General features: G+C 47.4%; 1 protein-coding gene across 1 annotated transcript in view; it reads left to right on the top strand.

Moving 5' to 3' along the window:
* Nucleotides 1–21782, top strand: part of TMEM132B (transmembrane protein 132B) — an 874875-nt gene that overhangs the window by 318735 nt on the left and 534358 nt on the right. The window contains exon 3 of the mRNA XM_073676144.1: nucleotides 20268–20414. Coding sequence (XP_073532245.1) covers nucleotides 20268–20414 — 147 coding nt within the window. The remainder of the gene's footprint in view (nucleotides 1–20267; nucleotides 20415–21782) is intronic.

Here is a 21782-nt window from a genome sequence, read left to right as displayed (position 1 = left end):
GTCCTTGTCTTCGCTTGCCAGCAGGTTGCGGTGGACTCAAGGACCTGCGGTGACGTCATTTAGTCATGTGACGGTTCACGCGACCGCTGACGTCAGCAAGTCCTTTAATCTACCGCGAGCTGCCGGCAAGCCAAGACAAGCACATCGGGGGCCAGATTGCCCTCATTATATGTGCAGCGACGCGGGACACACCGGCAGACAGTGGCGGGGGGGCCCCCGGACCGCTCCCCCAGCAGCGGCGCGCGGCCGCTGCTTCTTCTTCAGCCGAGCCAGCACTGCAGCAGTTAACTTCCCTGTGCTGGCCCGGCCGCATCACTGCTAGGAGACACGGCCCTGTGCGCGGCCGTGTCTCCTAGCTGTGACGTCACGCAGTGCGCACCCGGCCATCAGTGCTGCATCGGAAATGAGCAGGAGGACTGGAGCCGAGCCGGGGGATGGTGAGTGTGTGTGTGTGTCTGTGTGAGTGAGTGTGAGTGTGTGTGTATGTGTATGTATGTGTGTGTGTGTGCTGGCAGATATCATTGTGTGATGTCTGTTTATATGTATTTTTGTGTTTCAAATGTGTTTATGCGTGTATGTATATGTCTGTATATGTTTGTGTGTGTGCGTGACTGCGTGCGTGACTGCGTGCGGCCTCCTGCTGAGTATAGATGGCACCGTGCGGCCTCCTGCTGTCTCTGGGCGGGGGGGGCGCCATGCGGCCTCCCTCTGTGTATAGATGGTGCTGTGCGGCCTCCCGCTGTGTATAGATGGCGCCGTGCGGCCTCTCGCTGTGTATAGATGGCGCCGTGTGGCCCCCTGCGGTGTATAGATGGCGCCGTGCGGCTGCCCGCTGTGTATAGATGGCATCGTGCGGCCCCCTGCTGTGTATAGATGGCATCGTGTGGCCTCCCGCTGTGTATAGATGGCGTTGTGCCGCCTCCCGCTGTGTATACATGGCGCCGTGCGGCCTCCCGCTGTGTATAGATGGCGCCGTGCGGCCCCCTGTGGTGTATAGATGGCGCCGTGCGGCCTACCACTGTGTTTAGGTGGCGCCGTGCTGCCTCCCGCTGTGTATAGATGGCGCCGTGCGGCCGTCCCGCTGTGTATAGATGGCGCCGTGCGGCCTCCCGCTGTGTATAGATGGCGCCATGCGGCCTCCCGCTGTGTATAGATGGCGCCGTGCGGCCTCCCGCTGTGTATAGATGGCGCCGTGCGGCCTCCCGCTGTGTATAGATGGCGCCGTGTGACCTCCCGCTGTGTATAGATGGCGCCGTGCGGCCTCCTGCTGTGTATAGATGGCGCCGTGCGGCCCCTTGCGGTGTATAGATGGCGCCGTGCGGCCTCACGCTGTGTATAGGTGGCGCCGTGCGGCCTCCCACTGTGTATAGATGGTGCCGTGCGGCCGTCCCACTGTGTATAAATGGCGCCGTGCGGCCTCCCGCTGTGTGTAGATGGCGCCGTGTGGCCGTCCCGCTGTGTATAGATGGCGCTGTGCGGCCTCCCGCTGTGTATAGATGGTGCCGTGCGGCCTCCCGCTGTGTATAGATGGGGCCGTGCGGCCTCCCGCTGTGTATAGATGGCGCCGTGCGGCCTCCCGCTGTGTATAGATGGCGCCGTGCAGCCTCCCGCTGTGTATATATGGCGCCGTGCGGCCTCCCGCTGTGTGTAGATGGCGCCGTGCGTCCTTCCGCTGTGTATAGATGGCTACGTGCGGCCTCCCGCTGTGTATAGATGGCTACGTGCGGCTTCCCGCTGTGTATAGATGGCTACGTGCGGCCTCCTGCTGTGTATAGATGGCGCCCTGCGGCCTCCCGCTGTGTATAGATGGCTACGTGCGGCCTCCTGCCGTGTATAGATGGCTACGTGCGACCTCCCACCGTGTATAGATGGCTACGTGTGCTCAATATTGAGTCATATAATTAATGTAAGGCTATGTGCCCACGATGCAGAAATGCTCCGGATTTTTTTTGAGCATTTCTGCATCTCCCTGGCAGAAAAAACGCATGCGGATTGTACATGCGTTTTTCCTGCCAGGGACTTGCGGATGTGAAGTGTTCTTCACATGCATTTCCGCATGTGAAGAACACTTCACATGTTGACAAGCGCTTTCCAAGCGATTTTAGCATCACTTGGAAAGTGCTTGACAACTTGGTCACACTGTATAAATCCATGCAACCTGCATGGGTTTATATAGTGTGACCGTAAAAGAATGGTAAAAAATAAATATATAATTACCTTCTGATGGCCTGCCGACGTCAGCGGTCGCGTGACCCGTCACATGACTAAATGACGTCACGGCAGGTCCTTTTCAGACCATCGCGAGCTGCCGGCAAGCCAGGACGCATCGGATAAAGACACCGGGGGCCATCAGAAGGTAAGTACAGTGGTGGCCAAAAGTATTGGCACCCCTGCAATTCTGTCAGATAATACTCAATTTCTTCCTGAAAATGATTGCTATCACAAATTCTTTGGTATTATTATCTTCATTTAATTTGTCTTCAATGAAAAAACACAAAAAGAATTGTCCTAAAGCCAAATTGGATACAATTCTACACCAAACGATTGCAATCATTTTCAGGAAGAAACTGAGTATTATCTGACAGAATTGCAGGGGTGCCAATACTTTTGGCCACCACTGTATAATATTTATTTTTTATTTTATTCTTTTTTTACAGTTTCTATGGTACCGGGGTCTGGAGGAGAGTCTCCTCTTCTCCAAACCCGGGTACCATCCGCACATTGAAACGCATGGATTCTGCATGTACAGATGCAGTAATGCGGATTCCATGTGTTCCAATGCAAGTCAATGGCGGCGAAAGTGCCGCGCTTCCGCAAAATAATTGGTAGTGCTGCGGATTTTTCCGCAATGATAATCCGCACCGGATTATCATTGGGGAACATGGCTGACCTTCTACCAAGCGTTTAAGCATTTCTGCAGTGGAATTGCCGCTGCGGAAACGCTTAAAAAACGCATAGTGGGCACACAGCCTAAAAAAAATTATTATAATTAATATTGTGCCAAATTAATTTCACGTGAACTTTAACATGATCTATCACAGGGGATCATGTGACATGTCACGTGATACATCAGGTGTGTGTGTGTGTGGGGGGGCCCACGCCTTCTAAACTGCCCGGGGACCTTGCTACTCTTAATCCACCCCTGGGAAAAACGCATGTACAATCCGCATGTACAATCCGCATGCGTTTTTTCTGCCAGGGAGATGCAGGTGCTGCTCCTCACTTGTCACTGCTCCTCTCACTAGTGACTGATGGCAGCCATCAAGCCAGAGACAGGAGGAACACTCCCCTTATGAATACTGTAGACAACCTAGAGATGTAAGAACATGCTGAGACTTGTAGTTTCACAACAGCTAGTGTGCTGCATCTTCTGACCACTGCCGGAGACCCATGGTAATTATTAACCTGCCTGTTATTTTTTTTGGCTGTTTAGGCTAAATGGAAAGCAGACCTGTCCATATAATATGCTGCTTTTAATTAGGACAGCACATTCAGATGACAGATCTGCCTTAAAGGGGTTGTTTGCTTTCACTGTATGTGCTGGTGCCTGGGAGGTCACGTCACTGCTAGTATGCGATTTGCATACTTCCGGCCACACTTCAACTAGACTGTATCTGGCCTCACTCAACACACTTGCATTGAGCGAGGCTGCGCCCAACTAGTTGGACTGTGACCGCATGTATGCAAATCACAGATAAAAGAGTCAGAATCTCTTCCATTGGACCATGAGAATGAGCTCACTGACAGATTCTTAGTTAACCCATTCTGCAGCCAGCAATAGACTATGCAACACCGAGGACATAGAAGGCAAACAGTGCAAAATTTTTAATGACACCTAATTACAATTTTTTTTTTTTTGCCAAAAATACATGCGGTTAAGAAATGAAAAAAAAAATTGTCTCCAAAGGAGGACAATGTTGGTGGTTTTCTGTATAGAGTGAATAAAATAATCCCTCTTTGGAAACTGATGCCAAACTTTGCAGGGGCAAATTAATTAATCAGTTGCCAATTAATCATAGAGTCATAGAGTGTTTGGCTGATAACTGAACATTTCGGAAATATTACAGTGTATTTTCTCTCATTCGAGAGAATCAGGTCGATTATGCTAATCACACTCTGATCAAAATCTGATCAGAGTTTTATCAAAGTGTGATCAGAGTGTGATCTGATTTTCTCGGATGAGGGGAAGATGGAAAAAAAAATTCTCCATCTTCTTCATTCTGTTAGTCTGCGAAAATCGGACTGCACTTGAAAGTTATCCAAGTGCGGTCCAATTTTTTCCATGGAATTGCATATCTGAGTGTGATCCGAATATTGGATTCTGTGATTTTTTCCTGTACAGACTCGGTCCAAGGAAAAAATTGGACATGTGCTCGAACCTATAGAATAACATTGGTCTGAGTGCGATCTGATGGAAATACGGTTGTCTGCATAAGCCCTAATACCTCTCAGTAGATATAATTGTATGTATATATTTTATTTCGTAGGACCTCTGGTCAAATGATACCTTAAACTTTTTATTACACAATCAATTGGTGCCTCTGGTGGTAGACCTTAAGAATGGAAATGCTTTGACCAAAAATAACAACCTTTCCTCCAAGATGATTAACATAAGAACTCTCCAGACCCTCAGTGTAACACTTCACTCTGATTAAATCAGCGCACCATTAATATTATGTCAATACTGGAAATTGGAAATGATATTAATGCAGCCAGTGGAGGATCTCTGTGTTCCCATCTAATTCCTTATTTTCTTTTGCTATATGTAAATGATATATTTTCCTCTGGATAGGAGTCATAACGCATTCAATTAAGAAGACAATTTTATTCATTCAAAGTATGAGAATTATGTAAGTGTGTTCTTACATAAGACATCTGCAAGAAAAACATTTTCCATTTACTTAATACTAAAGTTTTGCTGGCAATTTTTTGTAGTTGGTTACAAATCACTGTAGATTTATGCCTATGAAGTAAATTGACTATTATTACTACTTACTGCTATGCATGAGCTCTGCTTAAACACAAAAAGCGGCACTTATCTTGTATCCTGCATTATCCCAAATTCACAAGCTGGAACTTGATATATACTGGGTAAATCACACTATTATGAGTCTCACTTAAGTTTACATTTTTTTGTAAATAAATATGCTGTGTGGTACATGTTTTTATTTTGGAACTTTTAGTTGTAATTTCTCCTAGAAATATGTTTATTTTACATTTTTGTACATTTTATGTGCAATTAGGCAGTGCCAGACTGGGATGAAAGAGTAATGCTTGCAACACAAACCCCAGCAAAGCAGAAAAAGAATGGCATGCAATGGAGAGTACAGTGAATTTTCCTTTTCTTGATCATGTCCCTCATCACTCCCTAACAGAATGAAATGGAATCTAACAACACTTAGAGAACCTGTCATCAGGATTTAATACCCCAAACTAGTGGCACGTATGTAAATATAGTTAATATTTTTATTTAAATCCTCACCTTTCCTTCAGAAATCCACAGGTTCTCTTTAATCACATGGTGACAGACATACTTATGCTCAGTATTCAATCAGAAACAAGTGATCACTACCACTACACAATCAAACAAACGTCAATGAAATAAAAAATATATATTGTGCCGCCATAATAATGAGCTGTTATCTCATATTTGATGCAATGGTTTACATGTCAGGATAGGTGATGGCTCCACCAGATATTACAGTATGTCTTCTTGAATTGTAAGTATTCTCTTTCCTTTTCCTCTCCATCCAGCCCAGACTTCCATGATGATCTCTCTTAATGACACAAATCTATTTCTCATCACATACCCTTATCTATGCAAGACACACAATTAACACAAAGAAATGGAATATAGATACACTTAATCACATGGTGACAGATATATATGTACTCAACATATTGCACCACCATATAAATAAATGATACATGTCAGGATAGGTACCAGCTCCACCATATCTCAGATGATGTCTTGTTGGATTATAGGGTTCTCTTTCCTTTCCTTTTCCATCCAGCTCAGACTTCCATAATCATGTCTCCTAATGACTGAAACTCAAATAAATTCAGAACCTAGTCATACATTTAGATCTCAGACCAGACCCTTAAAGGCCATATTACCAGTTCATACCTACAGGTGCATCTCACTAAATTAGAATATCATCAACAAGTTAATTTATTTCAGTTCTTCAATACAAAAAGTAAAACTCATATATTATATAGAGTCATTACAAACAGAGTGAACTGTTTCAAGTGTTTATTTCTGTTAATGTTGATGATTATGGCTTACAGCCAATGAAAACTCAAGTCATTATCTCAGTAAATGAAAGTAATTAGCAAAAAAAAACATCTGCAAAAGGCTAAGCATTTAAAAAGGTCCCTTAGTCTGTTTCAGTATGCTCCACAGTCGTGGGGAAGACTGCTGACTTGACAGATGTCCAGAAGGCAGTCATTGACACACTCCACAAGGTCCCAGAGTTCCAATTTTCATTTGGAAATCAAGGTCCCAGAGACTGGAGGAAGAGTGGAGAGGCACACAATCCAAGCTGCTTGAGGTCTAGTGTGAAGTTTCCACAATCAGTGATGGTTTGGGGAGCCATGTCATCTGCTGATGTAGGTCCACTGTGTTTTATCAAGACCAAAGTCAGTGCAGCCATCTACCAGGAAATTTTAGAGCACTTCATGCTTCCCTCTGCCGACAAGCGTTTTGGAGATGGAAATTTCTTTCTCCAGCAGGACTTGGCACCTGTCCACACTGCCAAAAGTACCAATACCTAGTTTAAAAGCAGCAGTATCACTGTGCTTGATTGGCCAGCAAACTCGCCTGATCTTAACCCCATAGAGAATCTTTGGGGTATTGTCAAGAGGAAGATGAAAGACACCAGACCCAACAATGCAGACGAGCTGAAGGCTGCTATCAAAGCAACCTGGGCTTCCATAACACCTCAGCAGTGTCACAGGCTGATCTCCTCCATGCCACGCCGCATTGATGCAGTAATTGATGCAAAAGGAGCCCCGACCAAGTATTGAGTGCATTTACTGAACATATATTTCAGTAGGCCAACATTTAGGATTTTAAAAACATTTTTCAATCTGTTATTATAAAGTATTCTAATTTACTGAGATAATGGCTTTTGTGTTTTCATTGGCTGTAAGCCATAATCATCAACGTTAACAGAAATAAACACTTGAAATACAGTACAGACCAAAAGTTTGGACACACCTTCTCATTTAACGATTTTTCTGTATTTTCATGACTTTGAAAATTGTACATTCACACTGAAGGCATCAAAACTATGAATTAACACATGTGGAATTATATACTTAACAAAAAAATGTGAAACAACTGAAAATATGTCTTATATTCTTCAAAGTAGCCACCTTTTGCTTTGATGACTGCTTTGCACACTCTTGGCATTCTCTTGATGAGCTTCAAGAGGTAGTCACCGGAAATGGTTTTCACTTCACAGGTGTGCCCTGTCAGGTTTAATAAGTGGGATTTCTTGCCTTATAAATGGGGTTGGGACCATCAGTTGTGTTGTGCAGAAGTCAGGTGGATACACAGCTGATAGTCCTACTGAATAGACTGTTAGAATTTGTATTATGGCAAGAAAAAAGCAGCTAAGTAAAGAAAAACGAGTAGCCATCATTACTTTAAAAAATGAAGGTCAGTCTGAAAAATTGGGAAAACTTTGAAAGTGTCCCCAAGTGCAGTTGCAAAAACCATCAAGCGCTGCAAAGAAACTGGCTCACATGAGGACCGCCCCAGGAAAGGAAGACCAAGAGTCACCTCTGCTTCTGAGGATAAGTTTATCCGAGTCACCAGCCTCAGAAATCGCAGGTTAACAGCAGCTCAGATTAGAGACCAGGTCAATGCCACACAGAGTTCTAGCAGCAGACACATCTCTACAACAACTGTTAAGAGGAGACTTTGTGCAGCAGGCCTTCATGGTAAAATAGCTGCTAGGAAACCACTGCTAAGGACAGGCAACAAGCAGAAGAGACTTGTTTGGGCTAACGAACATAAGGAATGGACATTAGACCAGTGGAAATCTGTGCTTTGGTCTGATGAGTCCAAATTTGAGATCTTTGGTTCCAACCACCGTGTCTTTGTGCGACGTAGAAAAGGTGAACGGATTGACTCTACATGCCTGGTTCCCACCGTGAAGCATGGAGGAGGAGGTGTGATGGTGTGGGGGTGCTTTGCTGGTGACACTGTTGGGAATTTATTCAAAATTGAAGGCATACTGAAGCAGCATGGCTACCACAGCATCTTGCAGCGGCATGCTATTCCATCCGGTTTGCGTTTAGTTGGACCATCATTTATTTTTCAACAGGACAATGACCCCAAACACACCTCCAGGCTGTGTAAGGGCTATTTGACCAAGTAGGAGAGTGATGGGGTGCTACGCCAGATGACCTGGCATCCACAATCACCAGACCTGAAACCAATCGAGATGGTTTGGGGTGAGCTGGACCGCAGAGTGAAGGCAAAAGGGCCAACAAGTGCTAAGCATCTCTGGGAACTCCTTCAAGATTGTTGGAAGACCATTTCCAGTGACTACCTCTTGAAGCTCATCAAGAGAATGCCAAGAGTGTGCAAAGCAGTCATCAAAGCAAAAGGTGGCTACTTTGAAGACCTAGAATATAAGACATATTTTCAGTTGTTTCACACTTTTTTGTTAAGTATATAATTCCACATGTGTTAATTCATAGTTTTGATGCCTTCAGTGTGAATGTACAATTTTCAAAGTCAAGAAAATACAGAAAAATCTTTAAGTGAGGAGGTGTGTCCAAACTTTTGGTCTGTGCTGTAGATCACGCTGTTTGTAATGGCTCTATATAATATATGAGTTACACTTTTTGTATTGAAGAACTGAAATAAATTAACTTTTTGATGATATTCTAATTTAGTGAGATGCACCTGTACATTTAATGGAGAAGTAGATAGTGCTTTTTATAGCACTTAAAATGTTTTGTACACTTCATGTACTCATGGGCTTAATGTACCATTCCTAAACAGAGATCAAGTATTAAGTTCAGCATTGATCATTCAGGTAAAAGGGTACAATGGGTGAACATAGAACTGAACTGCAGCCAGCCTCAATATTCAGGCCAGACTCAATACATACAGTGCTCTCCTCCCTCCTGTGAAAAATATGTCCTGATTCTGGGCAATATCCAGAGTGGTGGATATGGAGGTGAATTGGAGATAGGGATTTAGGACGGTGTAGCTATTGTTAACTTGATATTTAACATGTTACATATCATGATGTAGCAAACCTTATCTTCATGTTTAACATTACGCAAGCCTTTAAAGTATCAATTTAAGGTTTGATTTATCCTGGTATGTAACAGATTACGTAAGTGTCAAATTAATGATTGCTATATTGGTATCATCGGCTTTTATCAATTGGATTCTTCCACTCTGACTTTAGAAGCCAATCAATAGTGATGCCAAAGCTTCAGCAGTGAACAAATCCCTCCACAGAAGCGTCAAACATATCACATTGTAGTACAACACCCCTCCTTCCAAAGCAACAAATGCATATTACAGTGCAGCACCATGTACTTCCCCTGCAATGCTACCCAAATACCACAGTGATGCGCCACTTGCAAGTTTGTCCTACTTCCCACCCCTCCACCACTGACGGTATCATTATTTCACTTCCTTCCCATCATCCAGTAGTGGTAGCCTTGCCCCCTTCTCATCCTGCACTTCTTTCCACCATTTCTCCACTGGGAGAAACACTTTCACCATTCCGACCCCCTCCTGACTGGCAGGATCACATGTAATTTTTGATGTAGAAGGAGCATGTCAAGAAAACTCTCGGATCTCCTCTCTTAGCTCCTGTTTTTTGTTTGTAGTCTTTAAAGCTCCAGCTAAATGTCTCCCTGGGTGTCAGACATGTGGATTAATTGTCAGGTGAACATAATGTTACTGCAGGTCTTTCATCCCTTTTAGCATTTAAAATTGCACTCATAATGCAAGGCTGGCCATGGTATAATGCAAGCAGGGCATCTGTGGCTGACATGCATGCTAATATGGGGGCATTAGAGGTTCGTTCTGTTTTTGGATGGCTGTGACTGGTTTACTATTTTGCAAATTTTTGTGACCTACACTGTAAACACAGGGACTTTTTTGGTTGTGTAGACTATAACTATGTCTCTTGCAGGCACTTATAGTATATCTAAAAATCTCACACTGTGAACCTGTTTTTTTTATTAAATACATTAGTGCCAATAATAAAACCTTTTCTAATAATAATACATGACACTCAATCCAGAAGGGCAGCAATACTGTTCTTAGCGGCATATAGTTACAGAAGTAGTTTTGATGTAATTTTGTAGTGTTACTCCTATTCACACATAATGCATGTGTGACACCCCAGGGGTCTGGTTGCCACAGTAACGTAATGTTATGTCTGAGAGCAGGTGGGAGGTCCTTTAGTCAGGGATCCTGTGCATGCCACACCTCCTGCCCAGTCTTGGGAGGGGAAGAACTTCCCCTGTATAAACCTGGGGCTGAGGCAGGGTGAGTGAGTAGAAGAAGAGAAGAAGTAGAGACAGCATAGGAAGAAACAGCAGTTACAAGGAGTCAGGGGCTGGCAGCTGCAGAGTTCGCCCTGACTAAGAAGACTTTTTACCGGACCCGGAGTCCGAGGCTGTGGGGACTAATTCCTGCCCAGCAGCAGAATCCGTCAGGCAGGGGATTTCAGGTCCTCTGGCCCAGAAGCCCGAAGGCACGGTCACACGCGTGGGACCAGCACCGCCATCGTGGAGCGGAAGCCATTAGAAGGCCCCGAGTCACCGGCCATACGGGTGAGCACCACACGGTACACTCAGGGACGTGGGCTACTTACATCAGCTCCTAGCAAGGTAGCCAGAAGAGTACAGTCAGTTTGGGAGGCCTACAACTACGCCTGGCCAGGGGAGATCCCATCTGCTCAAGGACTGACCAGGCCCCATCCGCTAGCAAGTACTCCGGGAGGGTCTTTTGTTGTTACCAGTAAAGACCCTGAACTACACCGTACCGTCTCTGAGTGGTTCCTGCTACCCCCATCATCCACGTCGGCTGCCCTGAGGCCATACCCCTCCCGTTGGGGGTTATACTATCACGCTGCACAATCCCACCATCGGCCTCAGCGGTCTGCCCTGCAGCAGCAGCCCCCTGGCTGCACTCAACGGGTGGCGTAGTCATCAACCATTTACTACTAATGGACTGCCGTCTAGTTTGACTCCCTGGGCACGGACCGGGTCACCGCCACGAGACTACAACCCTCCCCAGATCCGGCTCCGGGTAAGCTCCCGCATGCGCAGCGCAGCGCGACACAGGCCCAGGGGCGCGTCAACTTTGGCGTAGTCGGCAGGATTTCGTGCCCGCAACCACCGGGTACTGCGTGCCTGAAAAGCAAAGACTGTTCAAACTTACCAGTGGTGAAGATTCCCGCTATCCGTGGAGGTTTCCCGCCATCCGGCGCCATCTTCTACCTTCTTCCTGCCATCCGCGAAGTTTTCCCGCCATCCGGCGCCATCTTCGACCTTCTTCCCGCCATCCGTGGAGTTTTCCCGCCATTGGACGCCATCTTGAGGACGCCGCGCGGGAAGAAGAGGGGCGTGGACTCCGAAAGCGCGCGAGAACTGAAGCCCCGCCTCACGTCCGGACGTTGCGTAAGGTCCTGGAAGGAGCCCAGCAGACGCCGACGTCACAGGAGCGCGACGGAAGGTCCTCAACCCTGACGATCCACTGCGGAGCCGCGGCCTACGGAAGAGGATCATCGCAAGGTAGGCCACGGTCCACTAGGGGGGAGGAAGATGTCGGATACGGAGGAGAGCTTCACTGCCTCAACCCCCGCCAGCGCTACCGCTGCTGCAGTTATGCCCTTCACCATGCCCTATATCCCGGGAGCAGCTTGGCTACCCCAGTACTCAGGGGAGTCACATACCCTGCATGACTTTAGAGAAAAGCTGGATAGCCTCTTCCAGGTGTACCCCCTCACAGAAGAGCAAAAAGTGAGCATCCTGGTGGCCCAACTAACCGGGGCAGCCAAAAGAGAAGTAAAATCTTGGCCACCTGGGAGGAGGACTGTCGCAGAGATACTAACCCGGCTAAGGGACACCTTCGATACCCGCACCTCAGCCGAGATCAAGCTTAGATTCTACGGGTGCAAGCAGCGAGCGCATGAGAGTATAAGGGACTATGCACTAAACCTACAAGAGGCCCTGAGGGCCATAAAGCAGACCGACCCTGATGGGGTGGGAAACGAGGACAGGCTGTTGACTGAACAATTTATAGAGGGTTTATATTGCAATGCCCACCGAACCCAGTTGCGGGCAATGGCCTTACAGGATCCCCATCTGGACTTTGCACAGTTCAAGGATAGAGCTATCCGGGTGCTCCGAGAACCAGCACCGGGTGGCGTTGTGACCCACAGGCGCCCAGCTATCACTTACCACCAGGAGGCGGCGCCCTTGTCGACAGGGCCTGTGGGAGCTCATGCGCAGGCTTTGGACAATGACCCGGCTCCAGACCTACACCATCAGGTCCAAGAGCTAGTTAAGAGCGTTGCTGCGCTAACCCGAACTGTGCAGTCTTTACAGGTTTCCACCCCAGGGAAGATCCAGCTGGCATCCGGACCGGAGGACATCCCGTGGCGTCGACCAAGGAGGACCCCACCGGCCAGAGGAAGACCCAGTGACCGATACAGCGAGGACGGACGACCCATCTGCCGCCGCTGCAATCAACCCGGACATATGGAAAGGTACTGTTCTTTAAACGGGCACAACCTGGGGTAGAGGGCCAACCCCCAGGAAAAAGATCACCAGGCCCATCGAACTGGCGCGACAGATATGTGGGAGGACGTCCAGTCTTGCCTGTGGTACTGGATGGCATTCCCATGAGTGCCCTACTGGATACCGGGTCACAGGTCACCACCATCCCGTACGTGCTCTTCAAGCAGTACTGGAATGACTCGGATATTACCCGCTACCCTGACGACGACTTGAGTATCATCGCCAGCAATGGCCAGCCCGTGCCACAGATCGGATTTAAAGAGGTGACCCTCAAAATCGGTAGAGTCGAACTGGCCGCACAGGGACTGATCATTGTAGATATTGATAAACATGAGAGTCACCCAAAAATAACTCTAGGAACTAACGTAATTGAAAATTGTCTTGCAGAGGTGATTTTCCTTTTACAGCAGGTTGCCAAGAACGCCAGCTCCGGCGAGCAGCGGGTGCTCCAGAAAGAGATCCGGGCACTGATGCAACGGCAACAAGTGGAACTCTCCGGCGGTGAGATTGGTAGCGTAAGAATGTGTGACCCTTTTCCTATTGCCATGCCCCCAAAAAGTGAAATGATGATTTGGTGCCGGGCACCTATTGGTCTGAGAGGTAGAGATTACCAGGCAATGGTAGAACCAGTTTACTCAGACAGTAGGCCCACCATTTTGACAGCACGGGGGGTGGTCAATGTACGCCATGGGAGGGTGCCCGTTCGCATAATAAATATCGGGGAGAGGGAAGTGTACCTGCCCCGGTATGCCACGCTAGCCAAATTATATACCACTAATCAAAATTCTATACAATCTGTGGAACCCTTGCCTCCATCTCACCCGGAGGAAGGTAACGGCTCTAAGAAAGACATGGAGGACTGGTGTCAGCAACTACATCTGGGTACTGACTCCACTCCCTCACATCAGAAGCAAGGAGTCTATCGGGTGGTTCAAGAGTATGAGAGAGTGTTTAGTAAACACCCGTTAGACTTCGGGCGAGTCAAGGGGGTAGAACACCGCATCCCCACGGGAGATCATCCTCCCATAAAAGAGAGGTATCGACCCGTACCCCCTGCACATTACCAACACGCCAAGGGGATGCTTAGAGACATGAAGGAGGCTGGGGTAATCCGGGATAGCTGTAGCCCCTGGGCAGCCCCACTAGTTTTAGTCAAAAAGAAAGACAACACCATGAGGATGTGTGTAGATTACCGGAAAATCAACCGTATCACACACAAGGATGCGTACCCCTTACCAAGGATAGAGGAGTCATTGGCTGCTTTAAGATCTGCTAACTTCTTCTCTACCTTGGATCTCACTAGCGGGTACTGGCAGGTTCCTGTAGCAGAGGCGGACCGGGAGAAGACCGCATTCACCACCCCGATGGGACTTAGCGAGTTCACCTGCATGCCGTTCGGACTCTGCAACGCCCCAGGAACCTTCCAACGATTAATGGAGTGCTGTCTGGGCCACAGAAACTTCGAGACGGTCCTGTTGTACCTGGACGATGTCATCGTATACTCCAAAACTTATGAGGACCACCTGAAACACCTGGCGGAGGTGTTCGAAGCTCTGGCGAGTTACGGCCTAAAGGTGAAACCCTCCAAGTGTCACCTCCTGAAACCAAAGGTGCAATACCTGGGACACGTGGTGAGCGCTGACGGAGTGGCTCCCGACCCCGATAAGATCACCGCAATTAAGGGATGGCCAAGCCCCTCCAGCGTAAAAGAAGTGCGGCAGTTCCTAGGGTTGGTAGGCTACTACCGAAGGTTTATTCCCGGTTTCACCAAAAAGGCAGCACCTATGCAGGACCTCCTGATAGGCCAGTCCCGGAAGGCCAAGAACCAGAAGCCGCCCTTCAAATGGGAAAAGCTAGAAGAAGAGTCCTTCCGCCAGCTGAAGATGGCCCTCACGGGGGATGAAATCTTGGCGTACCCGGACTATAGCCAGCCCTTCATCCTCTACACCGACGCCAGTAACATCGGGCTAGGAGCCGTATTGTCCCAGATTCAGCAGGGGAGAGAACGAGTAATCTCCTATGCCAGCCGAAAACTGCGACCCACCGAAAGGAACCCCGAAAATTACAGCTCATTTAAGTTAGAGTTCCTGGCCGTGGTATGGGCAGTCACCGAGCGCTTTAGGCATTACCTCGCTTCTTCCCGGTTCACCGTATACACGGATAACAACCCGTTGACACACCTGGACACGGCAAGACTCGGTGCCCTGGAGCAGAGGTGGATGGCCCGTCTGTCCAACTACGAGTTCACAATCAAATACCGGGCAGGACGCTCCAATACTAACGCGGACGCCCTGTCCAGGATGCCCAACCTGCCGGACGAAGGAGAAGATCCGGAGGGACTGGAAGAAGTTGAACTCCCTGCGTTCCACCGTCATGGGACTATCCAGTATTCCCACCGGGTAAGGGGTAAGCAGGCTGCTACGTTGAACCCCTTACCCCACTACAACTGGGCGGAAACGCAAGACAGCGACCCTGCCGTCCGACTGGTGAAGGAGATGCTGACTCGGCCGGAGGCTCGCCTTGAACCAGACGCTCCGGAGGAAGCCAAACAACTATGGGCGGAGAAGAGTCGACTATTCCTTTACAAGGGGAAGTTGTGCCGCAGAATGGTCAACTCCCGGACGCATGAACTACTCTGGCAAGTAGTGGTGCCCCGAAGAGACGCAGCCATGGTGATGGAGGCATACCACGACGGAGCTGGACACTTCGGGTGGAAAAAGCTGGAGTTCCTGCTGCGCGAGCGGTTCCACTGGGTAGGCATGAGGGGAACCATCGAGAAGTGGTGCAGAGACTGTGGCCCGTGCAATCTGAGAAGGAAGGACCGGGCCAGCCAGAAGACTCCCCTGCAGTCCATCGTCACCCGGCAACCGTTGGAACTGGTAGCCTTGGATCATGTAAAACTGACCCCAAGCAGAAGTGGCTACGTCTACGCGTTAACCATCGTGGATCATTACTCCCGGTTCTTGGTTGTCGTCCCCGTCAAGGACTTAACGGCTCAAACAGCAGCTAGGGCCTTCCAGCAGCACTTCTGCCGTCCACACGGGTACCCGGACCAAGTGCTGACGGACCAGGGACCTGCCTTTGAAGCGGAGGTCTTCCAGGAATTCTGCAATCTGTATGGCTGCCGGAAGATAAGGACGACACCCTACCATCCGCAAACTAATGGACTTTGTGAAAAAATGAACCAGGTGGTAATGGATCTTCTAAAAACATTGCCCCTGGAAGAACGCAGTCTGTGGCCTGAGAAGTTGCCCGATCTGGTGGACCTATACAACCACATCCCGGTAGGTTCCACCAACTGTACCCCGGCTTACCTAATGAGGGCGAGACCTGGTAAGTTACCTGTTGACCTGGAAATGGGAGTCCTGACACCTGAGGACACTTCACCAGAAACAGACTGGGACACAGAGAGGCAGCAGCAGTACCGGAGAGTACAGGAGAGCGTGGAGCGAAGTCTCTGTCAGGCTAGGGAAAGACAAGAGAAGACTTACAACCAGTATGCTCCCGCTGTTCCCCTGGTACCCGGAGAGCAGGTCTTGAAGAGGAAAAGACGGCTCCACAAGTTGGATGACCAGTGGGAGAAGGACCCGTACACCGTACTGCCCTCAAGCCACGAGAACCCGAAGGTCTGTACCATCAGTAAAGACGGAGGGGAAACCACAGCCATTGTATCCCGGGACCACCTGAAGAAGTGTCCCGAACAACTGAGGAACCCTGAAGAGGAACAAGAAGACCATCGACCCGTGGGAGAAAGGGAAGATATGGTTAGTACCGTGCTCGGGGACTTCCCTCGGTCTTGGACTCAAGTCAATGGTGCAGTTGTGGTACCCGTACTCACCTTCCTCCAACCATCATCCCAAGAACCTACGGAGCAACGGGTAGAGCTGGAAGAACAGCCGGTCCAGGAGGCAGAAGACTCCACACAAGTAGAACAGGAGAATCAACCCTCTGCTTATAGTGAGCCTGCCGTACCCCTAGTGAGACAAAGAGCCGGTAGACAGCTGCCCAGTTTACCCTTGACAGCTCCTACACCCTGTAGTTCAGGGCCAGACAGTCAGCTCCGTAGGTCCACTAGGGCCACTAGAGGCCAGTTACCCGCACGTTGGAGGATCTAAATGTTTAAGCTATTTTATAATGTTTACCTGTCTATAGTTGCTTGTGTGTAATTTTGTATTTCTAGTTGTTTTTAGGAATCCTTGGTGGATTTACCGGGAATCCTTGTATATAGTTGGAGCGTAACCCAGGATGGACTAAAGACTGTCAAGGACTCGGGGTAGAACAGACCCCTACCTGGTTACGTCTCCCTGTGTTGGTGAAATGGACACCTTGCTTTCTTCAGAGACTGCACCCGGTTGCGGACACGCCGTAACCATCTTTATGTGTTTTCTTATTGTATTATTAATGTTTTGCCTTGTTATGTTTTCTAAATGTGTTTAGTCCCGGAGTACTAAATTTTACTAGGGGGGAATGTGACACCCCAGGGGTCTGGTTGCCACAGTAACGTAATGTTATGTCTGAGAGCAGGTGGGAGGTCCTTTAGTCAGGGATCCTGTGCATGCCACACCTCCTGCCCAGTCTTGGGAGGGGAAGAACTTCCCCTGTATAAACCTGGGGCTGAGGCAGGGTGAGTGAGTAGAAGAAGAGAAGAAGTAGAGACAGCATAGGAAGAAACAGCAGTTACAAGGAGTCAGGGGCTGGCAGCTGCAGAGTTCGCCCTGACTAAGAAGACTTTTTACCGGACCCGGAGTCCGAGGCTGTGGGGACTAATTCCTGCCCAGCAGCAGAATCCGTCAGGCAGGGGATTTCAGGTCCTCTGGCCCAGAAGCCCGAAGGCACGGTCACACGCGTGGGACCAGCACCGCCATCGTGGAGCGGAAGCCATTAGAAGGCCCCGAGTCACCGGCCATACGGGTGAGCACCACACGGTACACTCAGGGACGTGGGCTACTTACATCAGCTCCTAGCAAGGTAGCCAGAAGAGTACAGTCAGTTTGGGAGGCCTACAACTACGCCTGGCCAGGGGAGATCCCATCTGCTCAAGGACTGACCAGGCCCCATCCGCTAGCAAGTACTCCGGGAGGGTCTTTTGTTGTTACCAGTAAAGACCCTGAACTACACCGTACCGTCTCTGAGTGGTTCCTGCTACCCCCATCATCCACGTCGGCTGCCCTGAGGCCATACCCCTCCCGTTGGGGGTTATACTATCACGCTGCACAATCCCACCATCGGCCTCAGCGGTCTGCCCTGCAGCAGCAGCCCCCTGGCTGCACTCAACGGGTGGCGTAGTCATCAACCATTTACTACTAATGGACTGCCGTCTAGTTTGACTCCCTGGGCACGGACCGGGTCACCGCCACGAGACTACAACCCTCCCCAGATCCGGCTCCGGGTAAGCTCCCGCATGCGCAGCGCAGCGCGACACAGGCCCAGGGGCGCGTCACATGCAAGACCAGAATTAATAGGAAAATATTAAATGATTTGTATTTAGACAATAGCAAATTAAAAATTATTATTATTTATTATTATAGCGCCATTTATTCCATGGGGCTTGACATGTGATAGGGATATACATAGCAAAAACATTTACATAATCTTGATAAAAAGAAAAGAGATGCGCTGCAAACCACTCATAAAATACCAAGAGAGTGATTCCTACCTGTCTAAGAGAAAATGGTAGTCCAAATGAAGATATACGCTTGCAGCTTCCAGGGGTCCTTTGAAGAAATCACAACTGCAACTAGAGGTGATAGACACGTGCCGGAGTCAGTAGAACAAGCCGTGAGTGTTGCAGAAAATGGGTTCAAACAGCGTATTAGAGGGGATAGAGGACTGCAGAGACTCTCAGAGATTCAAGCTTTCAGGTACATGCAGCCATTGCACTAGGTGGATACAGGGATGAAGATCATGGGTGAGAAGGACTGCAGACAGCCTGGTAGGTGTGCTGGCTTGCGTATATCTTCATTTGGACTACCATTTTCTCTTACACAGGTAGGAATCACTCTCTTGGTATTTTATGAGTGGTTTGCAGCGCATCTCTTTTCTTTTTATCATTTCATTATTATTTGCACCCGGGCATACGGTGCTTTGAGATTGCGGCTCTTTGCCTATCTGATCGTACTATAGCAGCAGCGCTGCTGCAGTTTTTTACAATTTACATAATCTTAACAAAACGAGTCAGCGACTGGTACAGGAGGAGCGAGGGCCCTGCCCGCCAGGGCTCACAATCTACAAGGGATGGGTGAGGATACAGTAGGTGGGGGTAGAGGAGGTCATGCAGTAATGTGGTGGAGCGGTGGTTACTGCAGGTTGTAGGCTTGTCGGAAGAGGTAGGTCTTCAGGTTTCTTTTGAAGGCTTATATCAATACTAAACTCTTAAAAACAAACGTCCAAATGTAAAACCTTTAACGCATCCACCACTCCCCATGCGCGTTTCACCAACCCCAGATGAAGCCATTTGGTGAAACGCTGATTGTTGAGGTTTCATGCTTGGACTCTTGGATGTCTTATTTGAACCTTTTGAAATAAATAAAGGATACCCTCAATGTCACTCATAGGCCCAGTATAAGAGTGACTGATTGATCTCTTGGCTCAGACTTGCCAAAAAGTATCCTGTGTACGTCAGGAAAGAAAATTGGCATTCACTTGGTCAATGTTTCGGAGTGCTGGTGGAGCGGGATGTGTAACTCCTGAGCTATGTAGAGAGTAATTCAGACACAGCTGACTTAGGTGCGGGAGCGTGTCGTTCCTCCTCTGCATACAGCAACCCTTTTGACAAAGAGGGGTTGAAACGTTATCTATATCTATGTCGCTTTCCTCCCAGCTCCTTTGATGTTTTGTACACTTCTGCCTTTCACCTTCAATTGAATTAAAAATAACTGCATCTTTTGGAACAAGAGTGTGCGGTGAATTTCTCTCTACATACTATGAAAGTTAGACCCCTACTTTGTCTTTTGTCCCCAGCCAAATATAGTGCAATGTCCCCCCCCCAGCCTTTATCTCTTTTCTGATGCTGTGAATTAGATATACACAGTATATTACATACTTACTTGATACACCTATATCTAAATATACTTTTTCATGGATTTCCTCTATATAAAGAGGCAGCAACATTTATAAGCAGTTGCTGAAAGCACCAAAGTATCTAACAAATCAAAGCATTTTCCAAGGATGGTTTGATATCCAAGTAAGTAGCATCCTATTTCTAAAATGATAAGACTGCTTATTGCCATTTTGTTCATTCATTTCTTTTTGCTGTGCATATTAATGCAGACAGCGATATACGTCTGTTCTACTCTTTCAGCAGTCTTCTTTTGCATGGTTAGTAATCACATCTTGAGTTGTGAATCAGTCATTAACAATGATCCAGAGAAGGTGTCATCCTGCTGAGGTCTTTGTGCATTGTTAGGTCTTTGATACATTGCTAGCTGTCATTGGAGATGCGCTGCTAAATCATTTTCCCTATATTCTCTCTTCTGCAGGGTCAAAGCTGCTCTTGGCGCCAAAGTGATTGCTATGAGAGTGGATGACTCTGAACAATGGAAAGTTCAAAGACTGATGGAGAATGGAGAAAAACACACAACTGTCACTCTAAACTGCTTACGGCAAAGTCCCTATACGCAGAGCAGGTATGTTAATTCGAGGGGAAGTCTATTCATTAGCTGATACTGCTTAGATAGTTATTTATCATACATACAGACAGCTTTGGATCAGGAAACACAATGTGAAAACTATTTTTTCTCATTGTATCACTTCAATGCTGTAGTATCATGACTGATGTCTGGATAATGATCTTACCGTACATGACATAGACTAATAAGTGATAGAATAACATTAAAAATGCATATAACATTGATATTGTCTTCTTCGCTGTTAAAAGCAGTCCTCTGCTTTGGGTTGTTTTTGTATTCAGAATATGGCATTTTGTTCTAATCTTTTGCCTTATGTCTTTTTGAAATATCAAATCCCAAGATATTTATTTAGGCCACATTCATATTTTACAGGAGCGTATATAGGAAAAGATTTAAAATAAAACTAGGGCTCATGGTGTTTATATATGAGTGAGATGGAAATACCCCCTGTTTGGTTGTTTCCATATTCCCTGGCACCCTTGGCACCTATAGACAAGTGTTTATATGTCAGTCATGGATGACTTAAATGGAAATAACCCCATTACCTTTGAGCCTTCCATTAGAATTATATAATGGGATAACTCCCAGATGACTATTTCCACTGGAAGACTCCAATATATGCCACTGTATGGGAATATAGAGCCATGTAACGCCCTTAGGCAGCTATGTTACAGAAAGAAAAGTATACTGCACAGTACTGCAGGATACCAGAGTAAAAATAAATTGAAATATAACAGCGTGAGACTATGTGCACACAATGTCTTTTTCAGGCTAATTTCACCCGGAATCCGCCTGAAAAAACACTGCAAAAGCGCCCCATAGAATGCACAGCAATATCAAACAACATTGCTGTCTACATGTTCTGTCTTGTGTCCTTTCTTTTAACTGCTTCTGGATTCAGAAACCTTGTAGCCTTAAAAGAAATGACTTGTCCATACTTCGATTGGCTACCTATTGGAAAGTATAGAGTAAGAGATGCCAGCAGTAGAGCTGCTGCAAGTAGGACCGCCAAACCGCCAGTGATGCCACTCGAAGAATACAACCACCAGCAATTTCCTGCAGCGACTGCTTATGGGAAAACTCTGCGGCTGGGTTGGGTGTGCACTCAACCTGAAAGAGGTCGAAAGGACATTCCTTTGGCCTCTATAGGGTGAATAAGGTATATGGATACACTTTTCCAATGCATATGCTGAGCGAAAAGTAAAAACAAAGGAGAATATTTATCAATACGGTCTAATTTTTAGACCGTATATAGTTATAAAATGCACATTTATCAAATTGGTCATGCTATTTGATAAATGTAGTGCATCTTTAGACTATCTAGACTAAATGTACACTATCAGTTGACTTGCATTGTGCCAGAAA

Source organism: Phyllobates terribilis, unplaced genomic scaffold (assembly GCF_046119375.1).
Source record: "Phyllobates terribilis strain yellow unplaced genomic scaffold, ASM4611937v1 Scaffold_1__5_contigs__length_1240528914, whole genome shotgun sequence".
In the NCBI taxonomy this organism is placed as follows: domain Eukaryota; kingdom Metazoa; phylum Chordata; class Amphibia; order Anura; family Dendrobatidae; genus Phyllobates; species Phyllobates terribilis.
The sequence above is the reverse complement of the archived record's forward strand: the minus strand, read 5'-3'. Positions and strand labels throughout refer to the sequence as shown.